Raw genomic sequence first — 24,067 nt, 5'->3', positions numbered from 1 at the left:
TGACTGTGCTTCAATCTACATATGAAAAGGATAATCATTATTGCCTGTTTGATATAATGAGTTAATCATAAACTTTACTATAATCCTACTAAATCTCTGACTTTTTGCAAGTATACCTAGAAGAATCGATGCTACTTTAAAGGCAACGGGTGGTCACACTAAATATTGATTTGACTTAGATCTCAGTTTTTCGTTCATTCACTTTGCAATTCTTTAAAGGGCTACTTCTTCGAAAACACATTTTTCCATTACCGAGCCATCACACAACCTGATCAACACAAAATTCAAAATGTTTTGGGGGTCAAAAAATGGTGACACAAAACAATCTTTTTAAAAAGGTATTTACGTTTTTTTTAAGTCATACTGCTTAAAAAAACATAATAAATTTGGTATCATTGTAATTGTACTAACCCACCCAACAAAGATATTGTATTTTTACTGTGTTGTGGATATCATAAAAGCAAACCCAGTTGCATTTTTTTCTCATTTGTCCTCACTTAGAAATTTTAAAACGCTTTGCAGTACATTATATGGAACCTTAAATGGTACCATTGAAAAATGCAACTGACCCCCCTCCAAAAACAAGCCCTCATATAGCTACGTTATCAGAAAAATAAAAGAATTGGGATTTTTTTTTTTTTGAAAGTGGGGAGAAAAAAAAGAAAAGGAGAAAATGAAAAAGGGGTTAAAGTATGTTTTAATAGTAAGCTTCTGAATAAACTTTGTAAACCCTTGTAAATTCACTCAGCACTCACTTTTGCACGATTGTAACCAAATGTGAAAAATCAAATATAATAGCATTCTATGTTCTCCTTAGTAATTTCAATGTTTCTATTATTTAGCCAAAAGAAATGCTTAGCAGACATATGTATTAGTTTAGTGTTGGTGGTAGTAAACTTACTGATGTGGTTTTCAATAATTGGAGATGGAAAAGGTTCCAATATAAGTTCAAGACACTGTTAATGCCTTCTCTAACTTTAAAAGGACTTTTAAAACCTCCTGGTACAAGCCGAAAGTAGCAAATATTGTAACAAAACCGGCATTATAGCAATAGGATAGCATCAACGTGAATGGTGAGGGGTATAGATGAGTAGGAGCATGTAATATGAGTATGGGTGAGTAGGAGTGTATAGTATGAGGGGTATAAATGAGTAGGAGCATGTCATATCAGGAGTGTAGATGAGAAGCAGTGTGTAATATGAGGAGTATAAATGAATATAAGTGTGTAGTATAATGAGTATAGATGAGTAGGAAAGTGTAATATTAGGAAAATATAGATGAGTAGGAGTATGTAATATGAGTAGTATATATCAGTAGGAGTGTGTAATATGAGGAGCATAAATGAGTAGGAGTGTGTATTATAAGGAGTATAAATGAGAACGAGCATTTAATATGAGTATTAATGAGTGGGAGCATGTAATATGAGAAGTATAGATGAGTAAGATCCTGTAATATGAGGAGTACACATGAGTGAGACCATGTAATATTGAGAACTTAGATGAGTAGGAGTGTGTAATAGTAATATCAGGAGTATAGATGTTTAGGAGCATTGATATAAGCAGTGTAGGTGAGTAGGAATGTGGAATATCAGGAGTATAAATGAGTAGGAGCATTTAATATGAGTATAGATGAGAAGCAGCATATAATATGAGAAGTATAGATGAGATGGAGCATGTAATATGAGCAATATAGATGAGTAGGAGTGTGTATTATAAGGAGTACAGATGAGCATTTAATTTCATAAGTATAGATGTCTAGGAGCGTCTAATATGATGAGTATAGATGACTAGAAACATTTAATATGAGGAGTATACATATGAGTATAGATGAGTGGGAGCATGTGATATGAGAAGTATACATGACTAGAATCATGTTTATTAGTTTAGTGTTGGTGGTAGTACAGATGAGTACAGATGAGTGAGAGCATCTATTATCAAGAACATAGATGAGTAAGAGTGTGTAATATCAGGAGTTTAGATGTTTAGGAGCGTGTAATATGAGGAGTAAAGATGAGTACGAATGTATAATATCAAGAGTATGGCTGAGTAGTAGCATTTAAAATGAGGAGTATAGATGAGGAGCATGTAATCGGAGTATAAATGAGTAGGAGTATGTAATATTGAGAGTAAAGATGAGTATTGGCATGTAATATGAGGAATATAGATAAGTAGGAGCATGTTATATCATAAGTATAGATGAGTAGGTAGATGTAATATGAGGAGTATATATGAGAAGGAGCATGTAAAATGAGGAGTATAAATGAGTAAGAACATATAATATGAGGAGTACAGATGAGTAGGAGCATGTAAAATCAGGAAAATAGATGAGTAGGAGCATCTAATATGAGAAGTAAAGATGAGATAAACTATGAGGAATACAGATGAGTAGGAGCATGTAATTTCAGAAGGGAAGATGAGTAGAAGTGTGTAATATGAAGAGTCCAGATGAATAGGAGCATTTGATATTGAGAATATAGATGAGTAAGAACATGTAAAATATGAGGAGTGCAGATGAGTAGGAGTGTATAATATGAGAAGCACAGATTAGTATAAGTGTGCAATGTGAGGAGTACAGATGAGTAGGAGCATGTAATATTGGGAATATCGATGAGTAGGAACATGTAACATGAGGAGTATAACTGAATCGGAGTGCGTAATGTCAGGAGTATAGATGCGTAGGAATGTGTAATATGAAGAGTACAGATGAGTAGGAGCATGTAATATTGGGAATATCGATGAGTAGGAACATGTAACATGAGGAGTATAACTGAACAGGAGTGCGTAATGTCAGGAGTATAGATGCGTAGGAATGTGTAATATGAAGAGTACAGATGAGTAGGAGCATGTAATATTGGGAATATCGATGAGCAGGAACATGTAACATGAGGAGTATAACTGAATCGGAGTGCGTAATGTCAGGAGTATTGATGCGTAGGAATGTGTAATATGAAGAGTACAGATGAGTAGGAGCATGTAATATTGGGAATATCGATGAGCAGGAACATGTAACATGAGGAGTATAACTGAACAGGAGTGCGTAATGTCAGGAGTATAGATGGGTAGGAATGTAAAATATGAGGAGTAAAGATGAGTAGCAGCATGTAATAGCAGGAATATTGATAAGCAGGAGTGCGTAATATGAGGAGTATAGATAGGTTGGACTGTGTAATATCAGGACTGTGGATGTGTAAGCTTGTAATGTGAGGAATCTGAATGGGTAAAAGTCAGAACCTTCTTGAGGCCTCATTTATGCTCCACTAAAATAGCATAAAGTGTTTTAGCAGAACAGTTTCCTTTCGCTTGTGTGCATCCGTTATTCACTTTGTCCACAATATGTTGAAAAACTTCCTTTCTCAATAAGCCATTTGTGTTACAGAAATTGCTGATAGGATTTATACATTATACAACGGATACACCAGTGGCAAGGAGCAGCAGATAGCATACAACACCCTGATGGAAGTATCTGCTTCAATGCTTCTTCGCGTCCAGCATCATTACAATACTCTCTATGAGAAGTTTGGAGATTTCGTGTGGCGCAGTGAAGATGAGCTCGGACCCCGGTAAGGAAATGGATTTGAAAAAAAAATCAGATATCAATGATTCTAATGTGATGCTGTCTACAAGTCTAACAGCTTCACATTAAAATCATTGTAGAGTCGAGGAAAGAAAGCTAATTATCTGGTAACAAGACAAAAGGCATTGGCTATTTAACTATTTCATGTCCGGATTGATATAGATTTGTTTCTCTGTTGGTCTAGACCAGATTCATGTATGACTACTTACATTCTATTATGAAGGTCTCATTCATGCGGGCGACAGCGATATCACTGCAAGAAAATTGCAGCGATATCGCATTGGTGTTCTGTGTGATATTGCTGTGTTTTCTCACGGCGATATCGCAATTTTGTGTCACTACAAAGTCACGCGACTTTGTAGCACTCTTTTGTTGGGATTTTCAGGGGGCTTGAAATATAAGCCCCACTCTTAAAAAAAGCCCTAGCTGCATAAAAACACCCCAAAAATCACATAAGAGGTGCTGGTAGACTCCGCCGCACGTTTGCCCTGTATCTCCAGCACTTGTTTGAAGTCCTCTGGCAGAGCTTCCTGGTCAGGAGTTTGGAAAAACCCTCCTTCGGGATGCTTTGCCTGTGATTGGTTCCTCAAGTGCTGGCTCTGATTGGCTGAGCCACGGTGCTTGAGAACCAATCACAGCTAGCAATTCCGGGGATTTTGAACCTGCAATCCAGAAAGCGCTGACAGAAAACTTCAAACAAGTGCCGGAGACCTGCGAGGAGAAGTGCGGTGGGCCTGACAGTGGCTGTTAGCTGATGTATTGTGTTTTTTAATTTTCTTAATGCAACTAGGGCTTATTTTAGAGTCTTTATAGTAGAACTTCAAACTGTAAAAATTGCATTGCACCACAACGAAAAAAACGTGATTTTTTTTTTCCCCTCGCAATGTGGCAGCCTACAAAACATCGCTAATGTGAAGGATCCTATTGGAAAACTTGAACTTCACATGCATTCAATTTGTAGTACTGTTGCATCACAAGAAAATCGTGCGATTTTGTCACCCGTGGGAAACCACCCTAAGGGCTCCTGCACACTGGCGAGAGCGATATCGGGCCGTAATTTACGGCTTGATATAACTCTTGCAAACCTTCTAAAAACCCCTGGATATTAGGCGTATTCATGTAAAAAGAGCCTCGCATCACTGTGGTGGTTTCCTATATATCCCATTGCTTTCAATGAGGCAGCAGCAGCACCGGCCCCATTGAAAGCAATGGGAGAAGATGCCGATCCCTTGCCGCAGCTGTGACCGCAGTGGCAGGGGATTCCTTCATCCAGGGTTTCACCTTGCTTTGCCCATTGAAAACATAGTGAGAACATCACAATCTCCTGCCACGGCTGTGACAGCCGTGGCAGGGGATTCCTTCAACCCCTACGGGGAGTCCCCTCATCACTGACCACCCTGCCGCTGCTGTCACAGTGTTCAGTAATGATGGGACTCCCCGCGGGGATGAGAAAATCCCCTGCTGCAGTTAATCCCCTGCCGCCATTAAAAACAAGGTGAAACCCCTGGATGAAGGAATTCCCTGCTGCAGTTGTCACAGCTGCGGCAGGGGATCGCGATCTTCTCCCATTGCTTTCAATGGGAATGGCGCTGCTGCCGCTGGCCCCATTGAAAACAATGGGTAATATTGCAGAAACAATTTTTTTTTCTTACAGCATCGCAGAAGTGAAAGCCTCACAAATGAGAATGAAACCATTGAAATTCATTGGTTTAATAATCATGCGTTTTAACTCACTCTCGCAGCATGAGAAAAGATGTTCTCGCCAGTGTGAAGGCACCCTAATACTGCTACTGCTAAAAATACCGTCAGCAGCACATCCCTTTGTGTAGGACTGATCATTCTAAGAAAAAGCCTGCTTTTTATTGAAAAATACAAATCCTGGTAAACAAGCTCCCATTGAATCACTGTATGGTCAATTGTTATAGGCAGTTTACCTGCCCGTGTAAAAAGACCCTTAGGTTTCATTATCAGACCTGATGTCAAAAACCTAAACAGTCCTGATAGCAATAAGGAAGTATTGATGTCAATGGTAGCAATCTCTATACAGCTCTGAGGCATATGTTGAAACTACAGTATATAATAGGAAAAGAAATATCAATATGTTTAGTTTTAACATGAGTTTCACCATTGAATGTGGGGATTCCATGGAGCGTCATATGGCAGCCCTATCTGTGTGCCTTATGTAAGTTGTCGCTAGCTGTCAAAAAAGACTGATTATACTTATCTCTACTCCCAAAAAAATGTCTTAAAAAGTGATTGAAAAGATGCATGTACCCCAAAATAGTACTAAGGAAAACTACAGCTCTTCTGCAAAAAATGAGCCCTCACAGAGCCCAATGGATGAAAAAATAAAAGATTTATGGGTCTCAGAATTCAGAGATCTCCAGGATTCCCATTGAAGCCAATGGAGTAGAGGTGTACACGTGCAACTTCCGCTGCTCACCGTTCGGGAAGCGCCATGGTTTAAATCTTGGAATCAGTGGGGGTCCCAGCACTGATCCCAAGATCAGTCAGACCCCACCGATCAACAAGTTATTTCTTATCCTGTGGTAAAACCCTGCAATTGGAATAACCCTTTAAAGCGGTTGTACCATAATTTCAAATTATACCCTATCCACAATATAGGAGATAACTTGCTAATCGGTGGAGGTCAAGAAGGGGGATCCCATGGTGTCCATCCTCCTCATGGCATGCAGAGTTAGTGAAGAGGAGACTAAATGAAGTGCTGACCACACAAGCGCACCAGCGCTCTGTTCACTTTTAATGGGACTGTCAAGATAGTCAAACCCCGCTCAATCGGGCATTTCTTTCAGCCGCATTGAAATGAATGGAGCGCTGACTGCACATGTTCGGTCAGCGCTCCATTCAGAGTGACATCACTGTGGGAGGGAAAAGCGACACCACAGGGACAGAAGAGCAGGATACGGGACTTGAGTTCTCAGGATCGGCAGGGGAAACCCCCACCAATCAGCAAGTTATCCCCTATCCTGTGGATAAGTGAAAAGTTGCAATTTTGGTACAACCACCTTTAGGTATTTCTTAGAAGTATCCTTTCAGAAAGCATAGATTTAGGAAAGCTTCACTTCACTACATAATACTATAGGTTAAGAATAGAGATGAGCGAGCCTGCTCGGATAATGCAGTTACTCGAGCGAGCCTCGCTCTTCTCGAGTAACAGCATTCTCGTCCGAGCAGGTTTGGGCAGGGGGGGAAGAGTGGGTGGGAGCGGGGGGGGGGGGGAGTGAGGGAGTTCTCTCTCTCTCCCACCCACTAATGCAGTTACTCGAAAAGAGCGAGGCTCGCTCGAGTAACTGTTTTATCCGAGCAGGCTCGCTCATCTCTAAGAAGTAATTCGATATTTACACCGCACAATACAAATATCAAATGCACTCTATATTCATTAACAAGTCACGGTAAGGATTATTACCCTTCTATTGTACCGTGCGCCATAGTTTACCTTCTCATTCCCGCTACTTAGTTTTGCCTTCTAAACACATTGCTTTATGCCCTATAAGCTCCTGTTTTACTTCTCTAGTAGGCTTCAGTATCATGTGTATAGGAAGAATTAAATCAATGCAACTACTGTATTTGCAAAGAAGTGATTTGTGACACGTTGAAACCTCTCACAATTTTGTAATTATGTTATTTCGATAAAGGTTTAAGGGATTTTAGGAAATACAAATTTCAGTATCAAACAAAATGAAATAGCACAGTGCAGAGTGAGAATTAACACATTACCATATGACAAGACTCTCCACATGAGTCACAATGGAAAAGCTACGGTAATTATGCCATTTGAGGACAGTGCTCATGTTTTCATGCTTTGGGGCCAGCCATGAAGGCCCAGATTAGGCGATACAGCTTAGATTTATTAGATTCCTTTTGTTCAACACATGTGCTAATTGGAATGCTTCATTCCCATGATAACCATATCTCATGAAGCCACATAATAAATAGCTTAGCTTCCTTATTCAGGGTATTGTAAAAACATTTACATGTAGAACTTTCATCTTCAGCTTCTATTACCATGTATTTTTATTAATATATCATGGGCTAAAATACGATGAGAAACCACTGATAGAATTACAGGTATATGAAAAATAATACGATAGGAGTTTTCCAATTTGGGATATTTATGGCCTCTCTATCCAATTAAAGGGGTTATCTCGCCAAAAATACTTATAACTTATTGACAGGGTAGGTGATAAATGTACACTCATTGTCAAAAAAAGCATGTAGAAGTAGTTGTCGGGATTGAATGAAACTTTATGTACGTGACTTTAATGTTAATATCAGTAAGTGATTACAGTATGAGAGGAAAAGAATAATTTATTGCGGAAAACTGAACACTTGTAGGGAAGCTCTCGTACCCTGTTGTACTGCCTCTGGCTTGGATATAAGATGTGGTACGGGCGGGTATGGAGGCTCTAGTACCCTGTTGTACTGCCTCTAGCTTGGATATAAGATGTGATACGGGCAGGCATGGAGGCTCTAGTACCCTGTTGTACCGCCTCTGGCTTGGATATAAGATGTGATACGGGCAGGCATGGAGGCTCTAGTACCCTGTTATACCGCCTCTGGCTTGGATATAAGATGTGATACAGGTGGGCATGGAGGCTCTAGTACCCTGTTGTACTGCCTCTGGCTTGGATATAAGATGTGATACGGGAGAGCATGGAGGCTCTAGTACCCTGTTGTACCACCTCTAGCTTAGATACAAGATGTGATACAGGCAGGCATGGAGGCTCTAGTACCCTGTTGTACCACCTCTATCTTGGATACAAGATGTGATACAGGTAGGCATGGAGGTTCTAGTCCCCTAGTGTACCACCTCTAGCTTGGATATAAGATGTGATACAGGCAGGCATGGAGGCTCTAGTACCCTGTTGTACCACCTCTAGCTTGGATATAAGATGTGATACAGACAGGCATGGAGGCTCTAGTACCCTGTTGTACCACCTCTATCTTGGATACAAGATGTGATACAGGCGGGCATGGAGACTCTAGCATCCTGTTGTACCACCTCTAGCTGGACAGGCATGGAGGCATACAGCTTCCATATAGTATCTTGCAGCATATCAATCCACATGTGCTGTAACTGAGTCTCTAGATTGTACAAACTTATAGGCTGTTGAAGTTGGCATCCCAGATGGTCCCATACATGCTCTAATTGAGATAAATCTGGCTATGGAAGTGGGACTATGTCGTAGATGCATTCCTGAAGCACCCTTGCTCTGTGTAGCTGAGCATTATTCTGCTAGTAAATGCCTCTTGGAAGTCCTGCTATGATAGGCAACACATGTTGCTGCAGACCATCATTCATCAGTGGGGTCACTGTGTCTTTCTACAGTAAAAGCCAGATTGAGGTGCACTCCGCTAGGTCTCCAGACACAAACATGGCCATCGTCAGCGCCCAAACTAAACTGAGATTCATAGCTGAAGACAACCCAGTTCCACTCCGTAGCAGTCCAGTTTTGTTGTTCACAACACCACTTCAAACGAAGGCGACATTGAGTGGGTGACAAAGACAGTACACATAAAGGGCATCGTGAGACCAAATGTCTTTCAGCCAAGCGCCTGGAAAGAGTTCCAATAGACATGTGGCCTGTAACGATTGTGCCACTAGTCTCTGAATGACGGACAACAAAACAGTTGGAGCTGGTTGTGCCTGTTTGACAATCAGATGATCCTCTCTACTGGTGGTCTGTTGAACGGTGTCCTGAGCCCGGTCATCTTGTGTGCCCTCACACATCCACTGGTCCCAAAACCTTATATACAATGATGAATAAGTGGATAGCAGCACAACCAGTCTCACAAGATGGGAGAATCAGAAAATGGTGCAGGGTCCTATAATCACCTTCTCACAGTCTCGTCAGAACAGACCAGGTGGCAGCAATTTGTTGATATGACCGTCCATTTTCTCTCATTCCAATAATGCGTCCCTCTCAAACTTTGTTAACTGGGTGAAATCTCTTCTCTGTGTCGTAGAGGCGTCTAGTGGTCAACAAGCTCTACACAAGCGGGAAAAGAGCTTCACTATACGCAAGTAGCCTTTGAAAGCCTTTTTATAGGTCAAGGGTCCAAAGGTTAGATAGATAACTATTCGTATGCCTCCAAATGAAATCAGTGGCATATGGAAGTGCAGTGAGGCCCTATACACCTTTTAATTAGGGCTCTGTACAAACTGAGTTGTAAAATGGTCATGTTGCGTTATGCCTTATTGAAAAAGCAAGTCTATAGTTTGGGGCCCTCGTTCTCCAATAAGTGGGGTGTCAGACCCTTTAGCTTATGATGGATAGTTTGTATTTTTATATGACAAAAACAGTTTTAGGGCACATCCTGATTGCAAAGTGTACATGGCCTATAGGCACTTCATGGGCTCCTTTATGGCGCCTCCACCAGATACCTCTTGTTGTATCAGAACCACTGCTTCCAAGGAAAAATACATATATAATATGACATGTGATAAAGCACACCTCAATTTTCCTTCAGAAGGAGTACTGTCTCTTCCTGTGGAAAGCACCAAGTAAGTGTGAGGAGATTTATAAGCCATGTATACGCTTCTGGGAAATTTGGTATGCACATGGCTTCTCCTACATATAAAATCGGATCACACAGAAGTACAGTATAGGTCCAAAGAAGTTTATGGCTGGCATATCACAAATCTGTATGGCTCTGTTCAGGCATGTTCATGAGCCGTTACTGCATTAAAGAGGCCTAAATTAAAAGAGTTTCAGATATGCTCTAATTTTTTGTTCTTTATTGGTGAAATTCAGTCCAATGCGCTCATCTCAGAGGATGCAGAAGAAGGGTGGGGAAGTCTGCTTACATTTGTTTATCCACATGAATAAGATTTGTACATATCTATGGGGAGGCTGACATCAACACATGATAATTAAACGGGTTGTACAAGAGTAGAAAAACCTGACTGGTTCGTTCCAAAACAGCACTCCATCTGTCCATCAATGGTATTGCAGCTCAGCTACATTAACCCCTTAAGGACCAAGCTGTTTTGTACCTTAAGGACCAGGCACTTTTTAGGGATTTTACCCATGTGGCGGTTTTACTGCTCTATTTTTTTCCTTTAGCTACCAAAATTATTTTTGCTGCATTTTTTTTCCGTGACATATAGGACTATTTTTTAAATATTTTTTTCACTGACTTTTTTTCCGTTTTTTAATTTTATTGGGGGTAAAAAGCTAAAAAAATCATTTTTTTTAACATTTATTAATTTTTAAAAATTATTTTTATATTTACACTAAAATAAAGTATGGGGATGGGTTTCTCTATTTGTTTCGGACGTTTTGATATATAGTATGTATGGTTTTGGTTTACAGGGCGCATACGGCGACGGTTTTTGTTGGCGTCTGCTTTGTGTTATTCTCTTTCTTTTGTATGTATTATTGTTTTATTCTGTTGTTTTGTTTTACTTATTTATGTAATTGTGTTTTTTACTATCTGTGTCCCCCATGACGTCATATAAGACCTCTGGGGGACATTCACATATTTTTTTTTTCTTTATTTGACACTTTCCCACTGTAGCTGGGGCGTCCATAGGAGCCCTAGTTACAGGGGAAAGCAACCTCTGTGGTGAGATTAGTCACTTGCAGAGTTGCCAGGGTCTAGTCTGACCCTCCAGCTCTGCGGTAGCAGGGAATTCCGGGAGGTCACATGACCCCCCGAGGCTCCCGTAGTGAAAGTAGATGTTACTTTCACTTTCCCCACTGTATATCGGGGAAGCAGAAGGCAGGAAGGGTTAAAAACCCCTCCTGCCTTCTGCTCCGGGTTATCAGCTGTCACTAACAGCTGATAACCCGTTCCTGCCTCTGACTGATTGCAGAGACAGGAGACTTAAAGCAGCGCTGTACTTTTACTATAGGCGGTGCTCTAAGCCCAGGACCAGCCGCTGTAAATTTACTGTGGCTGGTCCTAAACGGGTTAAAGTCTATGGGAATGAGGCGCAATACCACACACAACCAGAACACGGGTGTGGTACTGTTTCTTGGAAGAAAGCAACCATGTTTTTCTAACCCCTTTAACACCTTTTACAATGCTTTTGGTAAAAAGTGCAATTCAAGTTTGTAGGCGTTATTCCTTTCCTAAACTTTTTCTGACCGCTGATCTGCTATTCTGGCACCTTCAGTATATTCAAGGTAAGTTGACAGCTCCGGTATGTAGACATACTGTGTTGTACATTTAAGTAAGAACAAGTATTAAAAATGTGTGCAGACAATCTTGGCGTTTTGCACGGTAATAGGTCCATCTCCCTTCAGCCCTACAGTGCAATCCAATGTTTCTGCAGCAGTTGTCTAATTTAAGTGAATGCACTGCCTGAGGTAGAATAGGCTGACATAGTTGGGACAAAGTGTTCACTTATATTAGGTGCCTAGCTCGCTGTTTTGTCTGTGTCTATATTCAGCTTGCTCCATCTGTAGTCTTTTGAGCATGAGCCGTGGACACAATTACTAAATAGTAAGCAAGAAACAAGAACAAGAAAAGGCAGCAGAGTAGATGCATTTGACTTTTCTGGTCCCATTCTGTGTCCCATTTTCGGTTTTTGCATTTAAATGTCTTCAGTTTCACGTAATCAATATACGGTAGTTGAACTTATATAGTAGCAAGGTGGCTCGTTGGTAGGTAGTACTATTGCTTTGCCGTCTATGTCTGCACAGGGATAACATCTGTATGGAGTTTGAATATTTTCCCAATGGATGTGTGGATTTATAAACCCCATTAGGTACAGTGAATGGGGTGAGTAGTGTTAGATATAGGGCCGTTTGTAGGATAGGTCATCCATATGAAATCTATGGGGTTCCGCAGACTGAGAACCCTGCCGATCGGCTGATTGAAGAGTCTGTGGCACTTAGGTGAGGCCTGTAAGGTCAGATTCATTGGTTATATGGGCTAATGGCAGCTCAGTCCCCTTCAAGTAATGAGATTGAGCTGATGTACCAGGCATAGCCACTATGAAATGTATAGCAGTGTACCTTGTGACTAGAGATGAGTGAGTATACTCGTTAAGGCACATTACTCGAGCGAGTAGTGCCTTAGCCGAGTATCTCCCCGCTCGTCTCTAACGATTCGGGGGACGGCAGGAGGCAGGGAGCGGCGGGGGAGAGCGGAGAGGAACAGAGGGGAGATCTCTCTCTAGCTCTCTCCCCCCCACTCCCCGCCACAACTCACCCGTCACCCGCGCCGGCCCCCGAATCTTTAGAGACTAGCAGGGAGATACTCGGCTAAGGCACTACTCGCTCGAGTAATGTGCCTTAGCGAGTATACTCGCTCATCTCTACTTGTGACCCAAGTGCTGCAGGCACTTTAGGCTACTGATCAGCTGGGGTCCTAAGCGGCACACCCGCAATAATCTGATATTAATGACCGATCCCGAGGAAAAGTCTTCTTTATGTTAGTCCCAGGACATCTCTTTAATGTACGATTAGAATGAAGTTAGCCCTTAAATTCCCCTCTTTTGGATTCATGCAACCAACATTTTTTTATTTAAAGGGATTGTCTCACTGAACAAACTTATCACATATCCATAGAATAGGAGTCCCAAGTGTCCCAAAGTAATTAGAGCGGTGGCCATACCTTCCGGAAATAGCTGGGTACAAGAGTTCAGCTATCTCCAGCAGTCTTATATAGGTTACTTGGGACTCTTGTTCTTCTGAGCAATGTTGTGTCCAAGGAGTTGAATCCCACCAATCAGATACTCATCACCTATCCTATGTGATAAGTTTGTTTCATGGGACAACCCCTTTCAATTTATGGTTGCGCTATGGACTTAGAGCTCTATACCAGAAAAATGGAGCATGGACTCCTGGAAAGATATATTAAGATTTGAACCTATATCGACCAACACCATCTAAATGTGTTCAGAGGTGGATATTCATCTGTCACCTCTACAACCAATTTAGTTTGGTCACTCTATATTTTATTACCTGACCCAGACTCCAACGTGACGCTGCTGGAAAACAGTTGCATGTACTATATTGTTGACAGCCGTTACCATTTGCTACGTCTTTAATTTTCTCTGCCTTCGAATGTGAAATAACTAAAAGCTACATTGTCTACCGACATGTGATCCTTGTTATTTCAATAGAAGAGGACCTCGTTCTGGAGATATGCTCCCTCTTACCGCCACCAAGTACTTTCTGATCTCCACTATAGCTGAATACAAACACTGGGGTCTGGGAAACCTGCAAAATGACTGCATATATGTTATTCACAAAGAGAGAGAAAGTGTTTCCAGATGTTTGGGCTTGAATGGGCTTTTCTTTACTTTCCATGTGGGCCCTCCTTTTCCTATCATAACAGTAAGCTGGAAAGAGTTACAAAGCAGTAAGTCTCCTCTTCCCAAATTCCCTAATTTCTCTGTCCTGCCATGACCGTCTCATCCATAATTTGACATGCAGTCCTTTCAATGATTTCATAGGTCATTTTCTAACATTCAGGTCACACCTTTTCTTTTCTGTACGTCTGACTCATTTCTGTATTTATAATATACAGCATGCGCTGCAGACTTCAGGATTCCACCAGCAGAATCTGAGCACTTTACGTGTCGATCAGCACTCGTTATATAAAACTAAGCACGTCCAACAGCATTTACAATTATTACATTATTTGTCCTCATATACAAATTAAAAATATCGAAAGAGATGTATTAATACGGTCTGAAATTTGGACAGTATGAAATTAGGTGAGACAGGCAGAAACTATGCCGAATTTGGTGCGTCTTGCTAGATATGTTAGACATTTTTCTTTTCCTTGTGCCACCACTTGGCCGGTTTACTCTACACCAGTGTTGTGCACCAAAATAATGGTGGGTGCCATTCATAAATTTCCCCTTAGCCATACCGCCTTTTAAAAACACTTTTCAAAACTGTAAATTGTCTAAAACACATAATAAATATGGTGCATGGCATGTATGTCAGTTTATTACATTCTGCTTACTAAAACTCTCCCATTGGGCAACACAATACCATGTTTCTTTGATAATAAGTCCTACCCTGATTTTCAGGAGGGGGGGGGGGGGGTTAAAATATAAGCCCTCCCCTGAAAAAAAGCCCTAGCTACACTACATGCAGGTTTCTGTATCCTCCGGCTCGCGGACAGAGCAGTTCTTCCTGTAGCGGGACTTGAATACCCAGCAAGCTACTGCTCTGATTGGTTAATCGAACGCTGCATCAGCCGATGAAAGCTGGCGTTTGATTAACCAATCACAGTCATTTAATGACTGTGATTGGTTAGTCGAGCACCGGCTCTTGTTGGCTGATGTGGCGCTCAATTAACCAATCAGAGCAGTATCTTGCTGGAGGTGGGGTATTCAAACCCCGCTACCAGGAAGAACTGCTCTGTTGGGGTTCAGGTGTTCACGGGAGCCTGCAGCAGCATCAAAGACCAGTGCAAGGGACCAGAACACCAGCTGCTAGGAAAATATTATAAGACACCCCCTGAAAATAAGACACTGTGCCTCTTTTGAGGCACAAAACATATAAGACAGTGTCTTATTTTCAGGGAAACGCGGTATCTCCTTAGACTTTAAAATGTATGAAAGCAACAAACCAGAAGGATAAGATCAATATACAGTATACTAGTATACATTGTAGTAGTAAAGTACATATAAGAAAGAGTAGGCATCGTTGTAAAATGATTGCAGCTAGTAGAAGGCTACTCCCATATTCAGCCTTTCTGGCTATTATCCAAACTGCATTGTTAAAGATCCATATTGTACAAGTGGGAGTTATTGGCCTTCTTATTTTCTTTGGCACATGGTGCAGATGTTACCGTTGCACCTATCAGTATATGGGGCCAGCCCAAGTTCAGCATAGTGAGTAACATTCCCATTCTTTAAGGTGTGTGAAGGAATCCCTAATGTATACTTACATCGGGAAACTTTTGCCTTAGTTTTCATCTGATCAGAATTTGCACTTTATATACCTTCGACTATATAGAAAGACATATGAAACTTTCATTTAGAAATGTGTAACCAGTCAGACAGGGTCAAATTCCATATATGATTTCTCTTATAGCTTTCCTCTGAGAAATTTCCTGGGACTTAGCAATAGACATTCGGCACTGCTGCGATACCATTTTTCCATTGTTAGTACGTGTTGTTTAGAAATGCTCTCTAAGTGACCTTTTACATATGTTGGTTTCATCCCGATGACAAGCGCCGATCAAAAAGATCAGCAGTTTTTTAACTGGCCTTCACCCAGGCATACTTAGAATGTAAAGGGACAAACGATCACTCGTACGATAGTTACTCCTCCATACAGTTTAATTGCTGTCAGCAGCACATCTTGTTGGATATGCTGCCAACTGCAATGCTTGATGACATCATCAAATGAGCGTTTGCTTGGTAGTTGAAAACCTTCGGACATGATCTTCTGCAAAAGGCCTTTCAGTCCAGATACTTAGATATGCCATCACTATTTGAACAATGCTCAATCAGCTGGGTGATTGAGCTGTAGTCAACTGTAATACCATGCACTGCCGATACTGCAAGTATGCGGATGTGGATGGAAAGCAATGAAGGGGGTACCGCATACACCGAAGTACCATAGCCTCTTCAGACAGCTAATGGGTGGGACTCCTAGCCCCCCAACTATCAAATATTGATGTCCTATCCTTATGATAAGCCATCAATTTTGGTGCCTCGAATAACCCCTTTAAGGAATATACCTTATCCTATATTGTAATAAGCTACGATGAGTGTGTCTACAAGTTCACGGTCTTAACAAAGTTTTACATAAATCCTAACTTTCCGTAAAGCATTAGCTGTAAATTCTGCATTAGGACTAATAGTGACTGATGAAGTCCTTCTGTGCATATTCTTCATGTCTTTACCGTCTTGTGCTTGTTATACGGCTGTTCTACTCACAAAGAAAGCTGCCGTATTTCTTCTATCTTGTAGTCCACGGAGAAACATCACCAGTTTTAAGTCACCACAAATCTTAAAAATCTTCTACTTACCGTAGATACAAAATAATTGTGTTTCATAGGCAATTCCAGCATGAGATGTACTAAACGAGTATATTCATTATTATACTCTCGATTTACAGGACAGATTTAGCTAAGAACAGCTGAAGTCGATAAAATGAAAGGAGAACAAATTATAGACATCTGACACCAGGACTGACTCTGGCCATCTAATAGATGCTGTCTATTGGCAGTTAGTAGGACCAAGTAGGAACAATCCATCTCGTTCATGCCACCTAATATGCTAAATTGCCACAGAAGAGGCAGTGTGGTCCACTGAGTCAAACAGGTAGAAAACACTCTACTGTGAACTAAACAACCTCAACTTCAGAGGTTTTTCCCACGAACGTATGCGTTTTTACGTGCGCCCGTTCAGATGGCATGGGCCCAGTGCATATTTTCCGTTGCCTCGTCTTCCCCCCCATCGCCGTCTCACCTCCTCACTTCTTCTCTCCAGCTGTTTGCAATGGGAGTGGGCGGGACGGGGGTGGAGCTAAGCACCCACCCGCTCCGCTCCCCTTGTCTGCAGCCAGCAATGGCAGAGGGTGGAATGGGGCGGAGCTTAGCTCCACCCCACCCCCCTCCCATTGCAAACAACTGGTGAGGAGAGAGAGGAGGAGAGAAGGGGGAGGGAGTTTAGCAGTCACGCTGCTAAACTCCCTCCAACTTTCCTTCTCCGAATGCTGTCATTGGCTCCCATAGGAGCCTATGCAGTGGCCGACCTATTCCTGGGCACAAAGATAGTTCCAGGACTATCTTTGCTGCCCGGCATAAAAGCACCCGGTGCTATATTTACCGTCTGGGTGCTTTTACCCCACAGGAATATGCCTGTGTGATCTGATGCATTGGAATCCACTGCATCAGATGGTAGCGTTTATCGGCCGGCCGTGAAAACGGAGACCAATATACGCTCGTTTGAATATGCCCTTTGACTGACACATTTTATCTACCCGTAGGCCTCATGTCCACAGAGCAGATTTGATTTGCGGAATCCGCGGTCGTCATCCACACGGAAGATCCGCAGTTCAAGCCGCCCATTGGAAAGAATGAAGCGTCCGCACCTCCATGCACACATGTGGATTTGTTTTGCGTATTTTTTGTGCGGAAAAGAAATTGCAGCATGCTCGATTTTACCACAGATTCTGTGTGAATGTGCTCCATTGATCTCTATGGAAGTGAGCGATCCGCAATCCAAATAACCTAAGGCTGTTAGGCAGAGCCTCTCTCCCCACATCTTCCTCTGCTGTAACCTTGGTACGTGCTCAGAACAGTCAGGGAGATGTAAAGTCACATGACCCTCCATGTTGGCCATTTTATGAACTTGCTTCCTTGCTGACTGGAGAAAAGGTGTTTCTCAACCAGGAGGCACAGCTTTCTGCACCAAGAAATCAGTGCAGAACCTCTAATCTATATATATATATATATATATATATATATATATATATAAAGGTAAAAGCCCTCACTGACTGACTGACTCACTGACTCACCACTAATTCTCTTACTTCCCGGTGTCCTACAAACTTGAAATTTGGCACAACCATTTTTTAGGTCCTAAATAGGAAAAGTAAAGGGGTCACAACTTGATTATTCATTTCTAAGTGCAAAAGTATTAGCACTCCAATGTAATGTACCTAATCTAATTCTCTAACTTCCCAGTGCTGTACAAACATGTAACTTGGCAAGAGCATTCTTCATGTCCTAAATAGGAAAAGTAAAGGGGTCACAACTTGATTTTTCAATTCTACGTGCAAACGTAAGTGACCCCCTATGTAATGTAACTAATAACACACATCTGAACCTCACAAACATAAAATTTCCCATGTCCAGTCTTTACATCCTAAATAAGAAAAGTAAAGGGGTCTCAACTTCAATAATCAATTCTAAGCATGAAAAAATCTGTGATACATGAGATAGTTCTTTTCTCAGAAACCTTAAAGCCTAAGCAAATGATTTGTATACTGAGAAGAATCTACCTCACCTCTATGTGTATATACTGAAGACAATCTAATGCTCTTCAATGTGCATATAACAAAAATAATCTAAGTCACCTCTGTGTGCATTTACTGAGCAGAAGAAAGTGGCCATGAACTGCAGGCATGGGGCAGGCATTTAAGGCTAAGAAGGGGCTGCAACCTTCAGTCTGGGGGTAAATTTGTATAAAAAAAAGAGTGTAACCTTTAAGGGTAAAAAGTGAGGAGAGTGGGAGAGGTGGCACATTCTGCAGAGGGACATCGGTACATGCAGCCTGAGAAGAATCTAACGCTTCTCTATGTGTACACATATTTTATTCCTTGGTTTCCCTAAAGTAAGCACGACTTCATAAAATTTTCCATGCGAACAACATGTAAACACCTGGAGCAAATTAACTCGGGCGAAGCCGGGTATATCAGCTAGTTGATATATATCGGTAAGGTATTCATTTCCCTGCTTCCCACAGATTAGAAAATTGCCAACATAAAATGACCCACTCCTTTAAAGTTTATTTAGATATAACCATAAACAATGTGGCTAAGAAGCTCACATATATATATATATATATATATATATTAAAGATGAGCGAACACCAAAATGTTCGGGTTCGCGTTATTCGAAACGCCCCTGAGCCAATCAGAGGCAGCCCTCACTCACCCATTCATGAATTCATGAATGGGTGTGAGTGAGGGCTGGCCTCTGATTGGTCAGGCTGTGACCATTCAGAGGCATCTTATTCAGCAGGCGGGGATTTTAAATCCCCGGCTGCTGAATACTACTCACAGCTGTTCAGAGCAGTTCAGGAGAACTGCAGCCTGCCGCGCTGAACTCCGTCTGTCGGCACCAGGTGAGTATATATATATTTTTTATTTTTACACATTTCTGGATGAATTGCAGGAAAGGGCTTATATATTTAACCCCTTTCCGACAATTCATCCCGCGATCGCCGGCAGCCCATTGCATTCAGTGGAGTCGGCTGTATTGCCGGTTCCATTGAATTCAATGGGCAAACATCGTTCTTCTCTGTCACAGCTGTTACAGCTGTGGCAGAGAAGAAGGATTTGTCTTCTATATGTTCTCAATGGGGTTGGCGCTGCTGCCGCCGGCCCCATTGAGCGCATATAGAAATGATTTCTCAGGGAAGAAAGTTAAAGTAACCCGAACATCCGAACATCGTGTGGTGTTCGTTACGAATAACGAACATCCCGAACACCCTAATATTCGCCCGAGCATCAAGCTCGGACGAGTACGTTCGCTCATCTCTAATATATATATATATATACACTACCGTTCACCCAAACAATTTTGTGTTTTCCATGAAAAGTCACACTTATTCACCACCATGCGTTGTGAAATGAATAGAAAATAGAGTCAAGACATTGACAAGGTTAGAAATAATGATTTGTATTTGAAATAACATTGTTTTTACATCAAACTTTGCTTTCGTCAAAGAATCCTCCTTTTGCAGCAATTACAGCATTGCACACCTTTGACATTCTAGCTGTTAATTTGTTGAGGTAAGCTTGAGAAATTGCACCCCACGCTTCTAGAAGCATCTCCCACAAGTTGGATTGGTTGGATGGGCACTTATGGCGTACCATACAGTCAAGCTGCTCCCACAACAGCTCAATGGGGTTCAGATCTGGTGACTGCGCTGGCCACTCCATTACCGATAGAATACCAGCTGCCTGCTTCTGCTGTAAATAGTTCTTGCAGAATTTGGAGGTGTGTTTAGGGTCATTGTCCTGTTGTAGGATGAAATTGGTTCCAATCAAGCGCTGTCCGCTGGGTATGGCATGGCGTTGCAAAATGGAGTGATAGCCTTCCTTATTCAGAATCCCTTTTACCCTGTACAAATCTCCCACCTTACCAGCACCAAAGCAACCCCAGACCATCACATTACCTCCACCATGCTTAACAGATGGCGTCAGGCATTCTTCCAGCATCTTTTCATTTGTTCTGCGTCTCACAAACGTTCTTCTTTGTGATCCAAACACCTCAAACTTGGATTCATCCGTCCACAACACTTTTTTCCAGTCTTCCTCTGTCCAATGTCTGTGTTCTTTTGCCCATCTTAATCTTTTTCTTTTATTGGCCAGTCTCAGATATGGCTTTTTCTTTGCCACTCTGCCCTGAAGCCCAAAATCCCGCAGCCGCCTCTTCACTGTAGATGTTGACACTGGTGTTTTGCGGGTACTATTTAATGAAGATGCCAGTTGGGTACCTGTGAGGCGTCTGTTTCTCAAACTAGAGACTCTAATGTGCTTATCTTCTTGCTTAGTTGTGCAACGCGGCCTCCCACTTCTTTTTCTACTCTGGTTAGAGCCTGTTTGTGCTGTCCTCTGAAGGGAGTAGTACACACCGTTGTAGGAAATCTTCAATTTCTTAGCAATTTCTCGCATGGAATAGCCTTCATTTCTAAGAACAAGAATAGACTGTCGAGTTTCAGATGAAAGTTCTCTTTTTCTGGCCATTTTGAGCGTTTAATTGACCCCACAAATGTGATGCTCCAGAAACTCAATCTGCTCACAGGAAGGTCAGTTTTGTAGCTTCTGTAACGAGCTAGACTGTTTTCAGATGTGTGAACATGATTGCACAAGGGTTTTCTAATCATCAATTAGCCTTCTGAGCCAATGAGCAAACCCATTGTACCATTAGAACACTGGAGTGATAGTTGCTGGAAATGGGCCATTTGCAGCTAGAATAGTCATTTACCACATTAGCAATGTATAGAGTGCATTTGTTTAAAGTTAGGACTAGTTTAAAGTTATCTTCATTGAAAAGTACAGTGCTTTTCCTTCAAAAATAAGGACATTTCAATGTGACCCCAAACTTTTGAACGGTAGTGTGTATATATATATATATATATATATATATATATATATATATATATATATATATATATATATATATCTTCAAATTTTCTAAATCTATTACATGTAGAACAAATGTATTATCCAAAATAAGGTAGAATACATTTGGCAAGTTCAGGAGTCAAATCAGGCTTGGTTGATTCACATCTTGGAAAGATGATTTTTCTCAATAGTAATTATTTTCTATGTTTGATAATCAGTGACTTATTAGAGGGCTCTAACCCAAGTATTTGCTTCACCTGCATGCTAAGACTTGGAATTACAGCTAGGAAGTATGAATTAATCCAATTGGGTCTGCACTCTTATACTTTGGTTTTAGTTACTGATTATACTATTAATCAATGGAAATTAGGTGTCAGTTACTGAACTTTAATCAGTGCTGTTTTGAGAGCTCTTACCATTTCTGAGCTGTATTATGATATTTAGTAAATTCTATTATTCATTCACATTAAAGATACTGTATTAATAAGAACAATTATTTAAAGCAACAGCCTGAAAAAAAAACAGTCTTCTTAAAAACGTAATTCATTGCCAAGGCAAATCGGTGTCCACTTCGCAGTATAATTTCACCAAAATCTAGGTCATGAAAATGTTGGAGAACGCTACAAAATTAAGATGTCACCTGCCTTACGAAACACCAATATTCTTTATCACAAAGATCATTTATTGGATAAAAATGTCTTGAAGCAGTCTAAACCAGCTACACTAAATCCGGAACAGGCAGGAATTCTTTTGTTGTATGAAGATAGAGGCTGCATAAATCTAGAGTATATCGACCCTGGGTTTCCTTGACCGTTAATAACCCAAGAATAGTATGGCTTACTTCCAGTACGTTTATTTTTTACCAAAGGTGTAGATACCATAGAGACAGATGAGGCTGCCTTCGGAGAGATGGGGTCAAGACCTGGTTGGTTCCATCCCCTTTGCTATTTGGAGAACTTGTGTAGGGCTCCCGCCTTCTGAAGAATAGTATTGTTAACAAACAATGGGGTGGGGAATTGGCCAAGGGGTCATTGAAAGGGTGGGAAGGAAGAAACAAATAGCTCTTTAGTGCCCTGAGGAGGGGCATGGATGTGTATAGTGGGAACAGAGAAATGTAGCAGGAGAGTTGGTGCTTGGTGGTGAAAAAAAAGAAAATCTCAACTTGAACATGTAGAGCATTGATATAAAATAATCATGAAATGCATTTACTAGGGAACTATTTTGGTACTTTTTGATTTAAAAGTCAAACCGATTTTATTCCATTTGATTATTGTATTTTTAGGAAAGCCCACTTGGTTCTCAGAAGACTAGAGAAAGTAAGCAGTCATTGTTCTGGACTACTACGGAGTGCACATATCCAACGTCGGATAGACAACATTCCTTACCTAATCTGTCACAGCGAAGACCTTCGAACATCGGGGTTTGTGTTGTATAGCATTTTGAAGGACAACAAATTTACATGTGAAGAGAAAATGGTATCCATGCCTCGCAATACATACGGAGATTCGAAAGGACGATGAATATGGCAAAGACGCCCTAACCTCTTCAAGATCTTTTTGATAGAGAATTAATGGTCAATGCCAGCGTCATGTAACGAGAAGCCAAGAAACCCATCATAGCAACTTTTACAAACTAAGGACAGATAAGGTGCTATGAAAACACATATCCATGAAAAATAAAACTTTCCTAGGGAGAGACTTTTTTTTTTAAGACATTTTTTGTTGAAACCCCAAGAAGAGTACCAGCAAGACACTGCTCTACAACTTACTCCTTGGATGGAGTTATTCCTAATCTAATGTTCTTAGTTTTCTTTTTGGTTTTCCAATTAATGTGGAAATGATGCAGGGAATTTTATATTTTTCTTGCTTTTATAGGTCACTTAACCTGCTCATTTTTGTGCGTATTGTCCAACGATCTGTATGCATTAGACATCATCTTGTTACAGTACATACTATGTGTACACTGTCACAGTGCTCATATAACTGTCTTCACTCCATTGTGTTAAGTGTTTCAGATGTCACGGAAACAAATGTGATGGACTAATATAACATTGGATAGTTACAAGGGATGCAACATTGAAATCAGGATAAGAAAGCTATACACTGATTTCTGAAGAAAGCAAAAACAGTGTTAAAAACTTTATGAAATTAATAAAAAGTAAAATTAATGAATAAATCTGATAGTACTGAATTATGGAAAGAAACCTGGTGGAATTACTGTATGTGGATTTTGATCATGTATTTTAAAATAGAACTATTTGGTTTTATATAAAATAATGTAATGGTCATGTTCATTTGGAACAGTCAAGGGGTGGGGGTGGGGGGTCTGGATTTCAGTGAAGGAACTATTTTGTGAAGAAAAATGCGATTTAGGTGAAACTACATAATAGTCCAAATCTTATGAGTATCATACTGTGCATTTAAAGAATCCTTAAGAGATGATTTAATGATAGTTACCGTATATATCCGAGTATAAGCTGAGTTTTTCAGCGCAAAAAAAATGTGCTAAAAAAGCCCCCCTTGGCTTATACTCGAGTTAGGTAAAAAAAAAAAAAAAATCTCAATACTCACCAATCAGTCGGTGTCTGTGTCCCCGATGCAATGCCGTCCCTGGCGGTGTGGCCAGCTGCTGCAGTCTTCTCTCCGCCTTGCTTTTGAAATCCCCGCCGTCAGCGCTGTGATTGGATCGAG

General features: G+C 41.0%; 1 protein-coding gene across 2 annotated transcripts in view; it reads left to right on the top strand.

The window, feature by feature from the left end:
- The window catches only part of ASTN2 (astrotactin 2), a 728,537-nt gene extending 705,036 nt beyond the window's left edge, over window positions 1–23,501 (top strand). For both annotated transcript variants that reach the window (XM_066580842.1, XM_066580841.1), the window contains 2 exons: window positions 3,376–3,559; window positions 22,660–23,501. In XM_066580842.1, coding sequence (XP_066436939.1) covers window positions 3,376–3,559; window positions 22,660–22,897 — 422 coding nt within the window. In that variant the 3' untranslated portion in view covers window positions 22,898–23,501. The remainder of the gene's footprint in view (window positions 1–3,375; window positions 3,560–22,659) is intronic.
- Window positions 23,502–24,067: the final 566 nt, after the last annotated feature.

The sequence above is a fragment of the Eleutherodactylus coqui genome, chromosome 10, assembly GCF_035609145.1.
Source record: "Eleutherodactylus coqui strain aEleCoq1 chromosome 10, aEleCoq1.hap1, whole genome shotgun sequence".
NCBI lineage: Eukaryota > Metazoa > Chordata > Amphibia > Anura > Eleutherodactylidae > Eleutherodactylus > Eleutherodactylus coqui.
This window is presented reverse-complemented; position numbering and strand designations above follow the sequence as displayed.